General features: G+C 38.4%; 2 protein-coding genes across 9 annotated transcripts in view; one reads left to right on the top strand and one right to left on the bottom strand.

Annotated features, from left to right (window-relative positions):
* The window catches only part of EZH2 (enhancer of zeste 2 polycomb repressive complex 2 subunit), a 51,476-nt gene extending 46,224 nt beyond the window's left edge, over positions 1-5,252 (top strand). For all 8 annotated transcript variants that reach the window (XM_064668905.1, XM_064668886.1, XM_064668870.1 and 5 more), the window contains exons 14-20: positions 749-874; positions 1,245-1,423; positions 2,302-2,397; positions 3,017-3,098; positions 3,903-3,983; positions 4,100-4,184; positions 4,906-5,252. In XM_064668905.1, coding sequence (XP_064524975.1) covers positions 749-874; positions 1,245-1,423; positions 2,302-2,397; positions 3,017-3,098; positions 3,903-3,983; positions 4,100-4,184; positions 4,906-4,966 — 710 coding nt within the window. In that variant the 3' untranslated portion in view covers positions 4,967-5,252. The remainder of the gene's footprint in view (positions 1-748; positions 875-1,244; positions 1,424-2,301; positions 2,398-3,016; positions 3,099-3,902; positions 3,984-4,099; positions 4,185-4,905) is intronic.
* A 2,233-nt stretch (positions 5,253-7,485) lies between these two features.
* The window catches only part of CUL1 (cullin 1), a 52,959-nt gene continuing 39,823 nt past the window's right edge, over positions 7,486-20,621 (bottom strand). Inside the window, exons 10-22 of the mRNA XM_064668849.1 lie at positions 18,556-18,663; positions 18,356-18,462; positions 17,175-17,223; positions 16,509-16,640; positions 15,845-15,962; positions 14,827-14,903; positions 13,893-14,024; positions 12,983-13,075; positions 11,625-11,672; positions 11,449-11,531; positions 9,881-9,986; positions 9,005-9,118; positions 7,486-8,040 (exon numbers count right to left, since the gene is read on the bottom strand). Of these exons, the coding sequence (XP_064524919.1) occupies positions 7,960-8,040; positions 9,005-9,118; positions 9,881-9,986; positions 11,449-11,531; positions 11,625-11,672; positions 12,983-13,075; positions 13,893-14,024; positions 14,827-14,903; positions 15,845-15,962; positions 16,509-16,640; positions 17,175-17,223; positions 18,356-18,462; positions 18,556-18,663 (1,248 nt within the window). The 3' untranslated portion in view covers positions 7,486-7,959. The remainder of the gene's footprint in view (positions 8,041-9,004; positions 9,119-9,880; positions 9,987-11,448; positions 11,532-11,624; positions 11,673-12,982; positions 13,076-13,892; positions 14,025-14,826; positions 14,904-15,844; positions 15,963-16,508; positions 16,641-17,174; positions 17,224-18,355; positions 18,463-18,555; positions 18,664-20,621) is intronic.

Genomic DNA, 20,621 nt, shown 5'->3' with positions numbered 1-20,621 from the left:
TCTGAAAATCTGTTGAGAATAGGTGGGACTTCTAGCAACATAAATAATTGATCAGTTTGTCTCCTTTTTTGTTGCTGATTGCTAACTTGAGCACTTTTACAAATTCATGCAAACCCAACACCAGCTCAGTAGTATTAACAGCAAATATAATTTATATACCACCAAATTTTCCTAGCTGCTCTGTAGGTAAAGCTCTAGACTCGTCCCTGGTATTTCCTTTCTCGTCTAGAAGACTTCAGCATTGTCTGTACTGGAAAATTGACTTGGGAAAGCACAGTGGTATAATAACCAGGTATTATGTTGCCAGTGTTAACCTGCTTGAAAGCTGATTGTTGTTCCATATTAAAAATTACTTTTGAGTATTTGATCAAATTTATTTTGCCGAATAATATCAGTCCTGTTATAGAACATATTCTCACAGGAAATTATACCATTGTAGTTTCGTTTTTCAGTTTTCCACAGTAAGGAGCTTTCGGCTTGAAATACTCAAAGCAGCTGAGTAATGGGCAGAATAAAGTGCCCTAGAAAGCAGCAGCTAATGGTGTAGAACATCTCACTAATGTTACAGTTCTGGTTAGGTGTCTCAGGTTTTTAACCCCACTCATTTGTAGGTTTGGGTATTTTATTCATGGTTGGGACTTTCTTAGTTAAATGACTAAAAGGGAATTTCTACCTTGGAGAGTGAGGGAAATTGTGTATTGTTTGTTTGCAACTTACAGCTTTACAAAATGTTGCTATTTTTATTCAGATGGGTCATCGAATCATGTTTACAACTATCAGCCATGTGATCACCCACGTCAGCCTTGTGATAGCTCATGCCCATGTGTAATTGCTCAAAACTTCTGTGAGAAGTTTTGTCAGTGCAGCTCAGAATGTAAGTAAAACATTTAAAAGTAATCTATAAACTTCTTTCCCTGTCCCACCCTCTAGCTCGGTACTGCAGTCAGTCCGTACTGCAGACAGTGTTGCAATAGCAGCAAATTGTATCCAATAGTGTGAGCACGTGTTCAGTTTAATTTGGCCCTCATAATTAGCCATTGCATGAAGTCAGAAAGTCTTCAGACTTAAAATTGAGGAAGACTAAAATCAGGAAAGAATTTACAGTACTTTTGAATACTCTATACAGATATCAGTAGCTGTGTTATTATTAATATATTAATATTCTGATATGCTATAATCTGCACGGTCTTAATTTTAATTTGTACTTTTTTCATACCTGCTCTTGTCCATCTATTCCTTTGTAGGCCAAAACCGGTTTCCTGGATGTCGTTGTAAAGCACAATGCAACACCAAGCAGTGTCCGTGTTACCTGGCTGTGCGTGAGTGTGATCCTGACCTCTGTCTCACGTGTGGAGCAGCTGACCACTGGGACAGCAAAAATGTTTCTTGCAAGAACTGCAGCATTCAGAGAGGATCCAAAAAGGTATGACCATAGTTACACAACTACATGCCTATTACCTGGGTTCTGAGGTGGTTTTGTGTTTTCAAGCCAGAGAATGGAATTTCTTTGCCTTTGTGCTGTCAAACATGAAAACAAAACAAAACCCCCAAACCAAACAAAACGACAAGGGTGGTAGCTGTCACTTGTTAGCTTGCTTATATGCTGCTGTTAAGCTCTGTCTACATTCTGTCATGTACCAGTTAGTGTTTTCTGTGTAGCACTGCAGTGGATTATCTCCTTTCCCCCATTCAGGCTTCACTTGTAATTTGCAAATAGGCTGCTGTTTTAAAGTGATACCTCAGCAGTCCTTCCCTAGATCAGCATAAGGAAGTTTGTCTCAGACACAGAATGGCTGTTTCTCTATCCAGTTGTTGATTGTAATGCACAAACTTGTGTCAGGTATACTGAAGATACTTTGAAAGCTCATTCAGCTCTGGTAAATCAATCAATCAACCAAAGCTTATTTCTACTCTGGAACATCACCTCTAGGACATCACCTCACAAACTAGTTCAGTCGAGTACTGAGCTAATGAGTGAGTAGTAGGCTTTTGTCTGCAGACCTTTCTAGGTTGAAGTCTTTAGTAAATGTGTTTTTATGTAACACCCTTATTTCCAGGTTAAACTAAAATTTTTAATGCTTTTCAAATACTTGAGGTTGTTTTTCTTTTACATACATCTTCTGATCCACAAGCTGTAATTTTAGTGTGCATTTGATAACTAGAAGAATCTATGTTTGTCTACTCTCCTGGAGTCCCAACAAATACATTTCATAAAGTGATACAAAACAAAATGGAAAAAAACCCCTGAACTTAAACTAAGCCAGGCATGTCTAAATTTTTTGGTTTTTTTCTGCCCCACAGCACTTACTATTGGCACCTTCAGATGTGGCGGGCTGGGGAATTTTTATCAAAGATCCTGTACAGAAGAATGAATTCATCTCTGAATACTGTGGTGAGGTAAGGATGGAGAATGCTCGTTATGTATGAGCTTTGTTGGTGAAGTTTTCTGTTGACAAGGACCAGCAGATTGTCTGTAACCTGGTATCATGTTTAGACAGAGTGATGTGATTGACTAAGTGCGCAGGCACTGGTGTCAGAGACTCAAAACCCAGGAGCTACATGGTTGAAATGTCACAAAAAATCTGAAATAGGTTCTTATGAGAATGAGAGGCTGGAATGTCATTTTTATCTTAGATATAATTTTGGTTCAGACATGCTTGGAATTTTGTGCCAAATCATTTTGTACAGTACTAAAAGTCAGTAGGTGCTTTCAAAAAATTATATTCTGTAGCAATAGAACCCTGAATCAGGTATGCAGCCTTGATTTTGAGATGAGAAGCAATTCTTGGTTTTCTTCTGCTCTGAAAGGATTTATTTATGCTAAGAGCAAACTGTGGATGTTTTGTTAGTGCAGAATGCTTGCTAAAAACAGTACTTTGATTGGGAATACTTTCAATCCCAGAGAATAAAATACCCTTCACCTGTCTTTCAGAATGTCTGGGGTTTTTGACCTTAAGCTGTTAATACTGCAAAAGGGAAGAGTTCATCTCTTTTATAAAAGTACTATTTTTTTCAGATTATTTCTCAGGATGAGGCAGACAGAAGAGGAAAAGTGTATGACAAATACATGTGCAGCTTTCTGTTTAACTTGAATAATGGTACGTATGCATTAGTTTGCAACCCTTGGAGCATAAATAAAATATGTATGCTCACCATTTTGTTCAGCCCTGTTCTTTTGCAGACAGCAGGTAACACAGAGTTTTTTCTGCACATCTTTCCCTATCAATTTTGATAGCTAGTGTTTTATTTTTATTCCCTAAATGCTAGTCAGCTAGATGTAGTGATGGAGCCTATTACACAAGTAACTATACAAGATGAGTAGAAGTTGAATTTCATGGAGTAAAATTAGATGCAGGCATTAAGTAGACTAAATAATTTAAAAGGCTTGCCGAGTATTGCCTGAAATAATTTTACTATGACTTAAATCAACCAGTAAGTGATGATGGTAATTGTGTTGGGGGGGAAGGAGAGCCACACACAGATACGTGCTATGTGGCTACTGCCACTAGCAGATAAAAATACAGACTGCAGTGTCAAGCATAAAATACCAGAAAAGAGTTGAAAGGAGGAAGAATCTTCTGCTTTATGTCAATGTTTGCTTAGCATATTTATGGAGCTTGTCCTTGTGGAATAAAGGTATAGAAGCTTCAAAATGAGAAGCTAAGGTAGTGCCACTGTGGCAAGAGGTAAAGGGAAAGCACAGTGTGGAGCAGCAGGAATATTTTGTCTTGCAGAATGGTACATCTGTTGTAGGATGATGGGCCACTTCTTCCATGTAGGAAGCCGTGCAGTTATCTTCTCCAGCTGTTAAAATCCAAGCACACTAGGCACTAAACACAAAAACTTGTTTGTAGGTGACTCTCCATCATTTGTGGGTTTTGTTGTTTTTTCCACCCCCCTAGATTTTGTGGTTGATGCAACACGCAAGGGCAACAAAATTAGATTTGCAAACCATTCAGTAAATCCCAACTGCTATGCAAAAGGTAAGTTTTAAATTTTCTTGCTTTTCAGCAATGTATGAAATGTTGTGAGATACTTATTTAGCATGCACACTTTATCAGTATTTGTACTAACATAAGCTTAAATTTCTTTTAAACAGTTATGATGGTTAATGGTGATCACAGAATAGGAATATTTGCTAAAAGAGCCATTCAGACTGGTGAAGAACTGTTCTTTGACTACAGGTGGGTAGATGGATTTTGTAATTTCTTTGTGTCATAGACTGGATTAGCTTTCAGTATCTCTGTTCAGCTCATAGTTAATTACTCCACCTGCCTGGTCCTTCAACCTCAGGTCTCAGCAGCTGAGAAGCAGAATCCACACTCTGCATTGTTTTTTTTAAGCCAGATATCAGAGTAAGACTGAATTGAGCAAACCTGTATAGAGCAAAGTTTAGTGACAAATGGGGACAGACCTGCACAGCAGACTTTAACTGGTAGGGCTCCCTAGTACTAGTATGGGCTCTCCCATCACTCAGAAATGGGCGAGAAGTATTGTGTTATTAGAGAGAAGTGCTTGCTAAGAATGTGTTCATACTTTCCTCTAAAATCATCCCACTTGAAGAAAATTAAGCTGTCCAGTGCCAATACAGTGCAAGTCAACCTTCAGAAATGCAGTTGCTTTCCACTAGCTAAAATGACCTTCAGCTTGGTGAGATTCAAGGTGGAAAAAAAGTGTGGAATTTTGTTTCCTCTTAATCAAACTCCTCTAAAAGTAGTTCCTTGAGTGGTCAGCACTGTTCTGCACCTGCAAATTCAAACGAGGAGGAAAGGCCCCAGCTGGTGATGAAACTATGGGAAATCTGAGTATTCCAGTCTGTAGTGCCTTCTGTCATGTCAGAAAAGTGAAGCTGAAATGTTCAGTGATACTGGTTTTTATTTGCCTTTTTTTTTTTTTAAATTTCAGATATAGCCAAGCTGATGCCCTTAAGTATGTGGGCATTGAAAGAGAAATGGAAATCCCTTGACACCAGCTACCTCTTCTTTTAAACAAACAGCTGCCTTATCTTCAGGAATTTCTAGTACTGTGGGCAATTTTAGAAAAATGAAAACGATGCAATTTGAAATTATGTATTTGCAAAGTACTGTAACAGTAATTTATAGTAACAAATTTTAAAAAAAAACAAACAACTTTTTATTGCCTTCTCACCAGCTGCAAAGTGTTTTGTACCTATGAACTTTTGCAATAATGTGGTGTGGTACATTTTTCAACCTTGAATAAAGGATACTTGAACTTCTTCATTTTTACTGGAACTGAGTTGGAATTTTGTGTCAGCCAGTTGAGGAAGCAATGTGAATTTAACTTGTAACTTCTGAGCAAAGGCAGCTCCACCCTTGTCCCCTCTTGATACTGTTACTTTAGGTCACATTTAAGATTCATGTGAAGATTCAAACAGTGTAGGAGACATCAGTCAGGTTAAGGGTGGTGCTGCAGCACCTCAGTCAGTCTTGGTCTTGCAGTTTTTGTGCTCCCTTGGCATGGCAGCTGCATTCATGTTCTCTGTAGAGTAATGGCTGCAGCTGAGAAACTCCTACAATTAACCTTTACATCCCAACATCCTACATCCTCAGCTCCTATATCTAACCTTTTGTCACAGGAAGAGTTGCACTGCATTTTTTTAGTCTTTCTCCACTTTTGCCGAGTTGCATCAGACAAGAGGTCTCTCCATTAGCAGTACAGGCATTTCATGCAAGGGAAAAAGGGTCGTCCCCCCCACAAACAAAAACCAGAACAGCTGTGAGTTCTGTGACAAATGCTACTTTCAAGACAAAGCTGTGGTACAAGATGCCCTCAGCCGTGGCATCTCTGAAGCACCAACTGAATAATGAATGCAACAGTAATTACATATACATTTCTCTTTTTAGTCCATTTGGGTCTCATAGAGGGCTGCCACACATTTATTTCTTATTTGCCCGTGGAGTGTGAACTCTGCAGCCTATTGCTGGATGGAACACAGTGCTCTAGTCAAAACAGCTGGAGTGGGAGGGCAGGCACAGGGACACATTGCAGAACTGATTTCAAGAAATCCTGTCCACGATGACTGTGTACCTTCTTGCACCTAGGGGTCATGTTCAGCACATACTGCCACACTCTCATGTACAGCAGGATCTCCTGCTCTGTGCTGGCCTAGGAACTGAGAATTCATGAGAGAAAAAAAGAAGTCCAAACATTAAAAACTTATTTTCTCTATGCTTGGGTAGAACATGGCTCTTGGGTCTCATGCGGACAGTATACAGAGTACTGCTTTAACCAGCCCTGGGTTAAGGCTTGGCTTTGAGAGGCAACTTGGAGCAGGTCATTTCTGGCCTTCCAACTGAGAACAACATTCAGGCCTGTTTGTTTTTCTGTCATCATACCACTCTTAAATCCTGCTACAAAAATCTACTAGCTCTGAACTTTCTGCAAGAATTGTTTACAAAAACAACACAGCATATACTACTACTATTACTACTACTAAAAAAAAAAAAAGCCATCCCTGAAAGCATCACAAGCTCCACTCTTCTAAATTTCCAAAAGCAATTTTAAAACTGAACAGCAAGATGCTTCTAGTCCCCATCCTGGCAGTCTTTAGTACAATTAACATTAATTCAGAACATGAATAGAAAGCCTGCAAAATCTCAGGTGCAGATGAAGCTCCTCCCTGCTTTTCCAAATCACTTTGGATCACATCTAATACTGTTCCATAATTTTTTTTAAACCCATACATTTTTTTTTAGGTCAGAGTTCAGCTGTAACCATTAGTTTCCCTCAAGAGAAAAACATTAGCAACACCAAACCTGGCTCCTTTATCTTCCTGTGAGAAGAAACACTGAACAAATCACAAATTCTAAAGGGAAAAAAGGGTTTGGCTGCAGAAGTTCTTTTCACCATCATGATTAGAAAATATAAAGTACCAAAATGAGACTTGTGAGGATGGCAGCATCTTGCTTGTAGCATGTGGAAAGCCAATATTCATTTCACAAAATGTTGTGAGAAGAATGGAATGAAGCCTGGTCAATCAGTGTATGTGTAGTAACACTCAAAAGTATTTTAATTCCCATCACAGGCTGCATTTAATGGGAATTAATCTTTAGGAACACATTCAATTTTCTGTTCTAGCCAAAGAAATGGGCAGCCTAAACCTCATTGATCCCAGGCAGCATTTAAGCAAGTGAGATGCATTTTATAGCACACTGAGCAATATTAAAAACAGCTCCAATTTCAGATAACTAAGGATTGCCATGTCTATCCTAAGTCTGCAGATCTTGTGAAATCATCACAACTTCCTTTTATTTTCGAAGTGCAGACCTTTCCTCTTAAAAAAGAAATAACATGCATAGATGATGATAGATGACAATTTCTTCAGAGAACAAAATGTGCTTAAATCACCAGAAAACAGGGAGGAAAAGCAAAACGAATTTCTAATAGCTTTCATAACCATTATACCTTTTATTTACATTTAGAAAGATAAGTCATGAAACTTAAAACAATAAAACCAAATGCAACTTGTACAGAAATCTTTTAATTTTTTTTTTATTATTTATCACACATTAAAAAATGAAACACACTATACAAATGGTTTTTCATAGCAGATTACACATGGGTCCATTCAGACTCGCTCTCCAAGTGCTGCCAACATGTATAAGTACTGCCTGTGATGGCAGCTGTTTATCATATAGCCAATGTATTGATTTAAATGCAGTAGCATGCAACCCTTAAAGGAGAAGGGTTTGATTCCTTTCTGTTCTTAAGTTAGGTTAAATGGCATTGGTGTCCATATTTACATACTTGAAATGTATCAATCCTGAGCAGTTCTGATGTAAATCTGAGACTGGCTGATGGGAGTCCTGGTCTCAGTTATTAAAAAGGGAGGTCCAAATGGCAGCAGGGTGGCTGCTATGAAGTTCCGTCGCTTTCATCCTTTCCATCACATACCTATTTGCCGAGTGTCACACAGTCAAGTAATTGCTAATAAAAACGTTAAGCCAAGTAACTGTAGGTGTCCTTCTCACCATCTACACGTTCCAAGTACTCCTTCTCAATGAGAATGTCGATGCATTTCTGTGGGAGGAACAGAGGTCAGTGGTGGGACACTGGCAGAAAAGCCCTCTCTGTGGTTGCTACAAACTTTGAAGGATTTTGGCCCCTGTGGGAGTTCCCTGCCAGGCCGAGGATGGGAGTAGGCAAAGGGCACAAACCATGGCAATTTGCTCTCCTGGTTCTGACCACATCCAAGTAGAGGACTTTGCTAATCCATTTAACTGAATTATACCTACTTGATGCTATTCCAGGGGAGTGGCTGGTAGATCAACCTATCATCAGTATGCTGAGCAACTTCACAGTAAGACAGCAAATAGAGAATTAAACCAAAGCACCAGAGTGCTCACTGTGAGGGCACCAGACACAGCAGCTGCAGTAAGAGCTGCCTGTGGCACTGCCTGACCGGAAGCACCTCAGTACCGGTGCCAGTTTATGCAACTGGTCTCCACTGCCTCTTCTTTGCCCCACCCATCCCCTTGGCTGTGCATGTAAAAACCACTGGTGAGCCCACTTTAACAATCTGGTGAAGAAATTAAAACCCATTAATTAGTAATTAATATAATCAATACAATTATTAGTAAACAATTAAATACAGTGCCTCCTATCCCAACATTTTTATCCTGAAAGAGATCAGGAAGCTGTTTCATCAAGCCAACCCAAAGGCTGGCTGCACTCCCACAACTAGGAGAGCAGGAACAAACAGTAAGCCTGGAGCAAAGGCTACGGTAAGCTGGCACTGATGTGAAAAGATGTAATCAAGCTACTATTTTACTTCTGCCAACAATGTGAAACATGCATATTACCCTAAGAGAAATGCAGTATTTCTGGTTAAAACATTTCCTACTTACTTAAAACTCAAAAAAATCTGTCCTTACCCATCCCATCTCCTTAGCTTTCCTTTTTAATTCAGAAACACGTGTTTTGTCTATATATATACACTCCTCACCTCCTGGAACACAGGTACAGAGATGTGGTTCTCCCATACCTTAATTACAGGAACTCGTGGCTTGAACCTTGAGGACAGCTGTGTTAGCACTTCTCCAAGCAGTTGCTGGTGTTTTAGAACCTTCCTCATTTTCATGATTCTCACAATAGCAGCCTGCACGGCAAAGTGGGAAAGGTGTGCTTAGGAGCAAAGTACTTGTCCTGGATAATGCCATTTAACATTTAACTTCCCCAGCAGATCACATCTGCTTGTGCAGAAGCACCACCACAACAAACCTGAGTACCAGACAGGGAGAAGTTTGCCCACAAATGTCAGCTACTCAGGCAGACTGTAAGAACTCAGGTTCTACACAGTACACAGGCATTTAGAAGTGGCTTTGACACAAGACTTAAGACCTGTAATTACTGTTGGTCTTATCAATAGCACCAGCTGGTACCAAGAGCAACATGAAACTACTTTGTGTAACAAAAAGCCTTCTTTATATATTTAACTTTACTGTAATGCTCTCTTAGTAGCACGTGTGTATTTCCTTCCCCTGCCTCTTTGCTTCTCGAGTGGATTCCGAATGAAATGATATAAAAACACTGTTGATTTCATACTACTTGGGTATTATTAGTTTTCACCCAGAACAAGGTCTGGTGAGGGTGTGCATCCATGAAACCCAAACACTATCAACATCAGATTAGAAGAAATGTGAAGAACACAATCTATCTGTAGAAATGCCCTCCTCCACTTTCTATTACAGACTTCAATCACCTTTAAGAGCGTTTTAAACACATTTTTAACTCTAACACAGTGCACTGCAATGGCATGTTGTCTTCTAATAAAAATTAAGAAAACCCCACTGTAAGCTTCATTAAAGGATTACAAAGCTGTAATTCTTAGATCATGGCAGCATTCTGCAATACAACTCACCTGAATCAGTAGTTTCCTATCTTCCTCTATATTTTTGTGTGTAGTTTCTTGTTCCTGCTTCTGTTCAGTCTTCATTGGCACATTGATGTTTACCCTTAATTTTTTGCTGTAAAGAAAAGCAAAGTTAATAAAAAATTAGCCTGTTTAGAAACCGATCAAAGAAACAAAGAAAAACCCCCCCTAACAAAATCCAACTCCAAAATAAAAGCCACACCACCACAATTACTTTACAACAAAAGAGGACTGTGGCTCTTCTGAAAATTTTAGACACTCTTATTTAAGTTAAAAAAAAATATTGAAAAAAACCCCCAACCAATCAAAAAACCAAAATATCTTTTTGATTGGTATTCTTGTATTTCATGTCTTACTGAATCCAGCTAGTGACCTGCTAGGTCTAGCTAGCACTGTACAATTACACTGTATTTGAAACATTTCTATGTTTAGTAAGAAGCTTTGAGTCAGTGAACAGGACAAAGAAAAGTAAGTCGAAACAGAATGACCTTTCTGATTTACAGACTGGATTCTGACCACAATGTGAAGAAATCCATCTGTTTTGTAAAACTGAATTCTGCCTTTCTTCTACATGCTCCCTGGTGCTGATGGTTGTGCTGAAGTGAGCCCACTACTCTCAAGACAAGGTGCTGTGTCACAAGTGGGGAACAAACCTCAGCATCAGAGTACCAACGTGCACAGGGCTCTGCTCAGCTTGTTGGCTGCACTGGAGGGGGAATCTGTTCTTTATTTAATGCAGTGTTGTACATCATATATTGGGAACCACTGAGCTGCTGAGTGCAGGAACACTGAGCTGTTCCCATCACTGCATTAAGGTAACTGACCGCGAATGCTCAAACCTTTAATTATGGGTAAAGGGGAAAACAGGTAAACAGTGAGGTACAAGGAAAGGTTTTAAAATGGTTCTTTCACTCGATATCTTATCTTCAGGAAGTACCAAACTCACTGAATTTACGTGTGTTTACATCTATGCTCTGGTAAGCATGACAAAAAGTCACCACAAGTACTGTAAACAGCTTCAAATGCAGGACTGTTTAAAATAGGCAGTAAAACCTACTGAAAATCATGTTTATTAAGTCTTCAAATCACTGTACACTCTGTGGTTCTGAAATGAGCCTGATCTTCTCATGCTAGCTCTAGTGGATGAGCATTTATGACTCTGACCTTTGCTGGTCACTGCGCACAACTGTAACCTTATAAAATATAATATTTTGCTGAGTGCGAGCGAGTCGTGCACCTCGGTAAAACAGCAGCACCATGTCTTACCAGAAATAAATAAGTCAAGAATCAGACAAGAATCAAGGAACAAAAAGGGCGTATGAAAATACATCCAGGCCTTGACAGACTTCTAAGTCATAAAGCTGAAATCTTACCCATCCCCCCCACTTGCCAGCCCTCTCCCTTAGTGCTAGTACACATCGCATCTGTATTTCAATTGGCAATTGAACCCTGAAGCTTTCATCTCAGGTATATTAGGTTTTACCCAGATTTTGAAAGCAGAGGAGGATGCTACCCATTATACATAAATGATGCATGCCGCTCAAATTTTCCCTTACTTTTTATAACCAAGATAGAGTTTTATTAAAGTATCTGGTTTTAACTCCACTTCATCAACATTTGCATTTTCATCTTCCAAAACCTGTAGGAAATAAATAAACAAACAAATAAATAAATAGCCATTAACACATTTTGCTGTGTGTTAAGCAGGTCATAAAAAAGCAAGAGTACTTACAAGCAATTTTGATTTCAAAAGTATCTGTAGAACTTGTGCCAAGATATCCTACAAAATTACAGGAAATATTATCAGTACAGATTGCACTTTCTCTAACTTAAAAACTTGAACAAGAATGCACATATTTAGACTAAGAACTAGCAAGTGCAGAACACTGTAAAATGAGGGGGAAAAAAATGGCAGTAAAAACATAGTTCACAGAAATAAAATACAGTTAGGCCCTTTTTGGGTGTTATGACATTATTCCCCTTGTGGTCGGTCAAGTAACATAAAATTCTTAAGAAAGACTAATTCCAAAACAGTAGACCTTTCTAGTTGCTGGTTTAGGAAGTATTTTGCAAGCAGACTCATAAGCCTAAGAAATAATTTTTCCCAAACCATGCAAATATATATACCATGGCAAACTTAAACTTCAGAAAGAAAGCACACTCTGCTTTCTGATTAACATCTTTTTACTTTCTTTGTTACACTAGGGATCTGTTCTGTTGATGTTGCTGGTCGGTCACCCAGATGGCTATTAGGGTCAACATTCTGAGCAGGCTTGCAAAACTGCTATTTTACCACAGTGGAAATCTTCTGGGATCCAAGCACTTAGTTTTCAGCTGTATAAAGAGTTTTATTCTGATCCAGCCATAATTTGGGCTAAATATTTATTTTACAGAAATCTCTCTCTCCACAAAAAAAGTATCTATAATAAAGGGCAACCCCCTAAAACTTCTGGGTTTGCTGTAAACCATCATTAGCAGTAACTTTCTAGATATGAATTTCTCGAAGTAAAGATCTCACTGACTAGGAATTGCCTAACTTTCCAGAAGTTGAAGTAGACTTGATTCAAACCTACTATAAAGGCCACAGATGCTAAATAAACTGTGGGCTTTAAACTCTACTTGGAAAGAAAAGGAGGGAACCTGTTCCACAGGAGAGTTAGCCAATGAAACTTCAGATTTTGCTATTTTCATGTATAAAAGCCTTGAGATGTAAAAGAATGACAGATACACAGATCAATCATTTAGGGATAATGCTTTTTTTGCTACAGTGTTGTCTTTTAACATTAAAATGTATGTAGTGAAACCCTGAAAACTTCCCATCAGAGCTCAGCAAGGGAGCTAGACAATTCACTCCAGTCATGAACAGGAGTATACACTCACTAAGATTCATCAGAATCAGGCAGTTATGATTACAGGAAAGTAAACAGGGAAAGTAAGTTGACCAAGAATAGAGCACATCTGTCACCTTCAGGACAGAAACGGACTCTGGCTTCAAGCACATGCAATCCCAGTTTCTTACAATAGCAGAAAGAGCCCTGAAGACCAAAAGATTTGTTCACAAGAGTGTGGTAAAATGTGCAAAGTCACTACCATTTTTATTTGAGTACTGTCTGTCAGCTGCTGCACGGTATAGGCATCTTCTGTGTTGTACTGCAGTAAAATCGCCATCTGGAATGTGGATGCCTAACAGATCCAAAAACAGAGAATGAAGGGGAGAGGGGGGAAATCAGAAATTGAGAACGAAAAAACACATTTTCTGAATTTGAACAGCCTGAAATTTACCAGTTAAACACACATACTGGAATATTTGGACAACACAGAATACCCAACTAGTGCTAATCATTACGTAATACAGAAAAATCTGATGTTGCTTACCCAACCAGAACTCCACCTTCCAGCATTATCTAAGCATAAATCCCAGGATTCTGATCATTTAGCTAACTGCAGACACTTCATCAAATCTTATGGTGGCAAAGCACTATCCTTGTACTTGCTAATATAGTTTTAAATTATTTTCCTCTGTCACTCCCTGACTCTTACCCATTTAATCTTCATTAAAACCTACACAGACTACTGAATTAATTCTCACAACTCCAGCAGAATAATGAAACTGAATTTATAAACAAGGCAGCTATCAGTGGCTATCACCACAGGGTTAACATATGTTGATAACATGGTCAAAGTCTGATATTATCTTGTTTCTTCTCACTGTTGCGAACTCCCCTCCTCTGTCGACTTTTCAAGAGAAAGCAGACACAAAAGTATAACCAGCATCAGATCCTACACAAAGAGCTTGCAATTGTCTCACACAATGCAACTCAACACCTGTTTAGGCCACAGGCAATGTATTCCCTTTCAGAAGTCAATTTTCTTTTAAGCACAGATCGTAAGTATCAGTGCAGTAAATAAAACAAACACACAATAAAGGTTCTAGCAGCTGTATCCAGTCCTCTGAATGCAATCATTACCAATTGTTTTACTGGCATGACACTGTCCTCACCTGTAATGTGTATCTGTTTTTGAAACAGTTGGTAACCAACTCCCCTTTGGACAGCTGATACAACCATGTTAATTTTCTTCCACTATGACGACTGGCATAAAATGCAGTAAATCTCTGATAGCTCCGTTCTAACTGTATAAAAACAATAACAAATAAATAAATAATATTATTCACCGTTGTTTACCATTACTAAAACATGCTACAACATGAAGCAACAGATGAACATCATCAAATCTGATCACCCTCAACCACTGTGTTGTCTGAATAACACAAACAGAAATCCAAAGTATTCAAATTCTGCAGACTGGATGAAATTTCCCTCTGTTATGAGTTTCCCCTTTAAAGTACCATTAACATTCTATTCTTGGCCAGTCTTCGCAAGCGAAGATTTGGGAAAGGTCATAAACCCTTCGAGCCTGCGCAGTGGATTTTTTTTAGGTGAGACACAGCGTGCGCTGAACTGAGCCCACCCTTTAATCCTGAGGTTCATCTGCCGGGGCCGAGCAAAGCTTGGACAGTGGCAGTGAGGTCCCCAGGATGTAGCTGGATTGCCATACAAGGCTGACGAGCTCCAGCTGCCCGGGGGGCCGGGAATTGAACCCGGGTCGCAGCGGTGCGAGTCCTGCACTCTAACCACTAGACCACCAGAGGCCCCAGTACCATTAACAACACAAATGTAAACCAGCATTTTAAGTTTCATTCTTTCTTTCATGATACACTAAGCACAACTAGAAAAAATATGTGTTTCACACAGTTCCTTCCTACTACTTTACTCAATTATCTTGTTCCAAATATCCTCAGGCCGAATAGGCAAATACCAGAGACACTTCCCAGTCCCCTCTCATACACAACAAAACAGAAGGAGACACCAGCCTTGTAAAACAAATTTCTCACATGATCATTTCATGTTCAGATGAACATGCAGGTGCCTCACCTCAGAGGGCAGAGCAAATGTGCACGACTGCTGAAATGGCCACGATCCAGAACTCAGCACCTGGATGCTGAAATCCACTGAAAAAGAAGTGAAGAGGCTGAGCTGCATTATTCCCCTTGCTCCTAGCCCCTCTTCAAACACAGCCCCAGTTCTAACACAAATGCCTTCTGGTCAAACTAACATGGCAAAGAATCATTAAGCAATAATTTTTTTTTTTCAGATCATAAACAAAAGACACTCATGAAAGATGTCGCTGCAGCTGGAGAGCCTTAGATGTGACAGGCACTCAATTTTCTCTAATTTGGAGAAGTTATCCTGTTCCTATCCCCACAATGTACTTCTTTTTTAACATGCAAGTGTGAAAATTGTGAGCATTCGTCATCACTCCACAAGACGCAACTGCAAGAATAGACCTTTCACATTTATACGTGTAAGGCATTTTGGGCAAGTCGACTAAGACTAGAAACTAAGTAAAATAAAGCCTGACAATACACAACTCTAGTTGTAATCCAAGAATTAATTATCAATTCCTGGCAGAATTTGGTTCAATGTGCTTCAATTAAAAAAATATGTATAAAAAAAGCGGTAATGCCATTTAGCAACATGGAACACCCTATACTTTTTTCCTCAATCCTTTCACACAAGTGTGAACTTAAGCCATTTTGTGTTCAAAATCAAAACTGTTTAAAGAGAAACATCTCTCCAGTCAAAAATTAAAAAAAAGGAAAAGAAAAAGAAAAAAAGAAAAGACAGGATTCAACTTCATTTAGTTATATACCTAAACATGAGCTGCAAAATCAGGAGGAGGCTACCCACAAAAGATATAAAGTGCTATCACAATACAAAGAACAGACCTATAGGACTAATTTAAAAATCCCAGTTATCTTAGACAGAAGAACACTAACTAACTTCTGGCAGAACAATGTCTAAGTCAAATACTTCCCTCACACAGTTAGCTCTACAGAAATAAGAGGAAGCTAAACTAGGCAACAGTAACTTAGGTAAATGTATTACTTACAATCTAATGGTTCTGAGTTGGTCAGGTGCTTTTTAAACTGTTCATTCAAATCCTTGCTTACACCAATATCTTGGAACATCCGCTGCAGCTTGGAGGTATACTCAAAACCACAAGCTTGCTGTATTTTAAAAGCACAGATACATCAGCAAGACACATTTTTGACATTGGATAATGAGAAGAACAAAGTACCAGAACTTATTTCCTTAAAAAAAGCACAAAGTTCCCTATTTCCCTCACTCAAAGTACTGATCCCAACTAGATGAGCTCTTTAACTGTCACTGAAAACTGAAGAAAATTAAGTTTGACAATGAAGCAAAACACACAGTGAAACAGAATACTCAAAGGGTATTAGATCATATTTTGCTTGACTCCGCATGAATAAGAGTTAATGAAATTAAGCTACTTTTCAGTAGTCATTCCCTTGAACAAATATATCCGTGTCATTTATTTGGATAAGAATAATGAAGTTTAACTCCACCGGACAGACATGCATTACCAGCTCCTTTGATTAAAAAAAAAAAAAGGAAAGAAGACAGAAAAGAAAGACCTAGGTTGTGCATTTTTCTATTGTACATAAAATAAAGAAATGAAGGGACATACATTAATACTTTCCAAAACAGTTGGAAGACGTGCAAGGATCATGAGACAGTCACGGAATACTCACTTTTAATTTAGAGATCATGCTTGCCTCAGCATCATCGCTAGCACTGTTCTGATGTACGAGTCTTTTTGCCAGCATTTTAGCATAGAATTTTTGAAACACATCTTTATCCTCAATGTACTTGAAGACAACCATCTGGAAAAGCCAAGATAGCTTGTAAGGAAAAAAATATTTAAACATTTGTCTTAAAAAATCTGTAGCAGTAGCTACTTCATTTGCACCTAAATTTTTAAGATCAGGGGTTTTGTTTGGTGTTTTTTATTTTTTTGAGGGGGGGGAGGGAGGAGAACAGAGTGGTGGTGTGTGTTTGTTTTAAATGTGGATATGATTTGAACACACAAACTTTATATTCCACATGTGCAGTCTTTTAATATGTGCATATTTAATGATATAAAAAGATACTGTAGAAATTATATATGTATGCATACAAAGATGAAGTAAAAGCATAGATTTAATATAGCCACTGCTGTAAAGGGCTTTTCTTTAACACACAAAAGAAAATAATTTTTAAAAAGCCACACAGGGATTATTACTGAAAAGTTGAAATACTAAGTAATGAAATAAAATATGTAAAAATATTTTTTTTCCTTATCTGCCTTGTGTGACAATCGAATACTCCTAACTTGTCAAAGCTAACACAGAAGAGAACTGTATTTATAGACATCTTACCACTTGATTGAGTGTATCTTCCAACTCTGCTTCTTCTGGATTCTTTGAGCTGCAATTAAAGAAATGCATTTTTAATGAATCTCAAAACAGTAGAATTAAGCCAACACATGGATGTATGTGGAAACTTCATAAAGAAATACAGACTTGAGTAGTTCTGGGATCAGAGACTCTTTAAAGAGGAAACAATGTAATGAAATTAACACTTCACTACTCCACCTGTGAGCAATTCTGAAGTACACAACTGAAGTCCAGGGTGAAGTCCTGGACCATGACTTGCTCGGGACTTCTTGATACCTGATACTTCTCAGGATTTATGGGCTTAAACATAGATCTGTCTCTTCCTGTTGCTAAATGCTATCTTTATTTCTTATCTTAGATAGTACAGTGAGAAGAAAACAGCTCATAGAGCTGGGACTTGACTGAGTGAAAGCTCAGGTGGCACCACACTTTTCCTCCACGGCATGATTGTCCAGCAGGTATATCCCAAATCTACCCTGCAGAAAGCTAATATTTATAAAGGAGAAAATAAAACCTTTGCTCAAGGAAGGAGGGGATGGGGAAGGGAAAAATGAACAAATTCTTCCATTTTTGGGTTGTTTGGTGGTGGTTTTTCCTCCCCCCAAACAATTAGAAATGTTGCCAGTGACAAAACTGACACCAATCCAGTATGAATTGAACTGATACCAACAGTATATGACCTGCTGAACCATTTGAAGCCAAATACTCTGAATTAAAATATGAACCATCAGAAATTAGAAAGCAGTTTTTGTCCTCCTCGACTTCTGCCCTGATGGAAGAAGGTATAGAGAAAACAACAGGAGGAAAGCAAGAGTTTTAATGGAAAAGGGAATGTGTCTCTCTTCATTATAACATAAAACCCAACTCAAATTTTTTTGATAAAAAAACCCATCTAAAACCTCCTGCTGTTTTATTAAAAACCCAGAAGTTATATTCCTATAAGGAAAGAAAGGTTTTCTTATTTCCCCTCCTCCTTAAAAAAGAAAAGTCAACATAATCTTTAGGAATGATCCTATTGAAAGTTTTGTATCCAGAACTTGATATACTTAATTTCAGTAGGATCATTAAGTTCTGTTTCTGAAGATACAGTATAAAACTTCAAACGCTAAAACATTTTAAAACAAAAGCCAACATGAAACAATAATTTGTCTTTGAAGACGTACCTTTTCTTTAGTAAAGAGTCACAGTATCGTGCCAGTAGCTCTGGGGATTTACTGGATGATTGAGCCATTTTTGTCACTGCATTATTATTTATAAATCGACCACAAGCCTATAAATCACAAAAGACAGTGAAATTTTGGGAGACAAAACACTGAATGGAAATAAAAAAAGAAGTTCACCATATGCCACTCCATACACTTACTTTGTCTAGTGCAGCCACAAAGCCAGCATCATTGTTGAATGCAGACATGACTAAAGCATTGTATTTCTTATGGACATCCAACACAGTCTGTACATACATTTTTGGATCCTGCAATAAAGAGAGACTGGATTTTGCAACATGTTGACTTTCTACCTCCTCCAAAATGGAGCTACTCACTGGCCTAAGCAAATTTTTAAGGAGGAAGTCTACAAAGTGTTAGAAATATTTTAAAGGTAAAACAGTAACTAGAGTAATTCAGGTCCTATGTTCAGGACTGACTTACATTAGTGCAAGTTTTCATTTACAGCAACCAGAGTGCACAGTGTATCACATTACACAGTACAAAAGACAACAAAATCATTTAGTCAACCACTGCAACCATTTTCAAAAACTTATGCTTGATTCGAATCAGTTTATGGCACTCACAGACCGACTCCTACGTGCAATTACTGATCTTTGCATCTCAATAAAGACAGAGTGGAGTCAGAGTAGGGACACGGAGGGACAAGTAAAACACCAGGCACACAGGACAGCTACTATACAACAGACTAAAAAGTCTAGACATCTTCAATCTGGAGATCAGAAGTTTGAAGAGAGTATGACTGGAAAGATAATTATCACTAAAAGCCACATTTTGTAACTATTGGGCATTTGATGAAAGTGTTTAAGACAGATAAAGGCCATCTTTACACATAAGGTAGTGGACTTCTGGAACTTGCTGCCACGGGAGGTTGCTGGAAACAGAATCAGCAAGTTCAACCAGGCATGGAGTTACTCTTGTAACATTCCTATCTGGCAACAAGAGTTCTGGATGCTGGCAAGAAATGGTAGAATACAGGTTGGGTTTTATCAGGATCCTGAAAAACGCTTCCTGTTGCCCCTGAAGACAGGCATAGACTACGTGGACCACCAATCTAATGCTGTGCTTGAGATAAAGAACTGAGATTATTGAGAACCTCATAAAGCACAAGTGGATTTGAAGAACATTCAGAAAAGCATCTACAGATTACAAGGACTCAAAAAAACCCCCCAACAAAACCCAAAAGCACAAAAAGCAGCAATCTTCCGAGTGAAGAGCAGTCTTGTTAATATAGTTAACAGAGACCAGAGCACAACTCATTCTGCAGTAAAAATCTAAAATAGGTGAAATGAGTCAAACTGGTATGACTATTTTTCTGCACTGACTGCAGAGAAACTGAGAAGCATTTGCTCAGCTGATTATCTGTTTAGATACAGTATGGGTAAATGAAGTTAGGTGGAATCAATCCTACCTACGTGTGACAGAGGGCTAACAAGGCAATGATGAACAGCTACACAGTGGTGTGAGTGATACTGAAGAACAGGTAAGATGGTTCCCAAGGGAAACAACCAAAGGTACTATTATGAATATGAAGAACAAATGTGTGAAATAAGAAAAGGAACAAAAGAGAAAGATGAAGAAACAAGGAAGAGTTTTGAGCAGGTTGAATTTTGTAAACAGATGGAGTCAAAAAAACTAATACATACAAATCTCGGGCCTCCCCTCTCTCAAAGAGGAACTAATTCCTGGAGAAAGAACTTTCATTTTTTTTTTGATAAATTCTTTGAGGCCTAAACAGAAAAAACCCTCAAGAGTGATGACCACTAGGGGGATGTGTCAAGCACACAATCAGAGTGCATCTGATTTCCAAATTTAAGGTGATATCTACAGATGAAGCTGAAGATTCCTGAACTTGCTTCATGCTTACTTCATGATTCATAAAGGATCAACACTGCTAAAAAGCTATGTACTTAAAACTACTGAAGTGAACCACAGACCCTACACACATCACTAGAGATTACTGCTTTAAAGATTACTAGTATGAAGTTATTTCAAGAATTTCTCAGGACAGCAACAGTTTAAAATGAACTTTGTCAAAAATCAAAGTTAATCATAGAATATCCTGAGTTAGTAGAGACCCACAGGATCACTGAAGTCCAACTCCTGACCCTGCACAGGACCACCCCAAGAACCATGCTGATATGATCATCAGTGACAATGCCTGAGAGCATTCTCCAAGTGCTTCCTGAACTCCACTTTAAATAAA

The sequence above is a fragment of the Pseudopipra pipra genome, chromosome 1 (genome assembly GCF_036250125.1).
Source record: "Pseudopipra pipra isolate bDixPip1 chromosome 1, bDixPip1.hap1, whole genome shotgun sequence".
Lineage (NCBI taxonomy): Eukaryota > Metazoa > Chordata > Aves > Passeriformes > Pipridae > Pseudopipra > Pseudopipra pipra.
The sequence above is the reverse complement of the archived record's forward strand: the minus strand, read 5'-3'. Positions and strand labels throughout refer to the sequence as shown.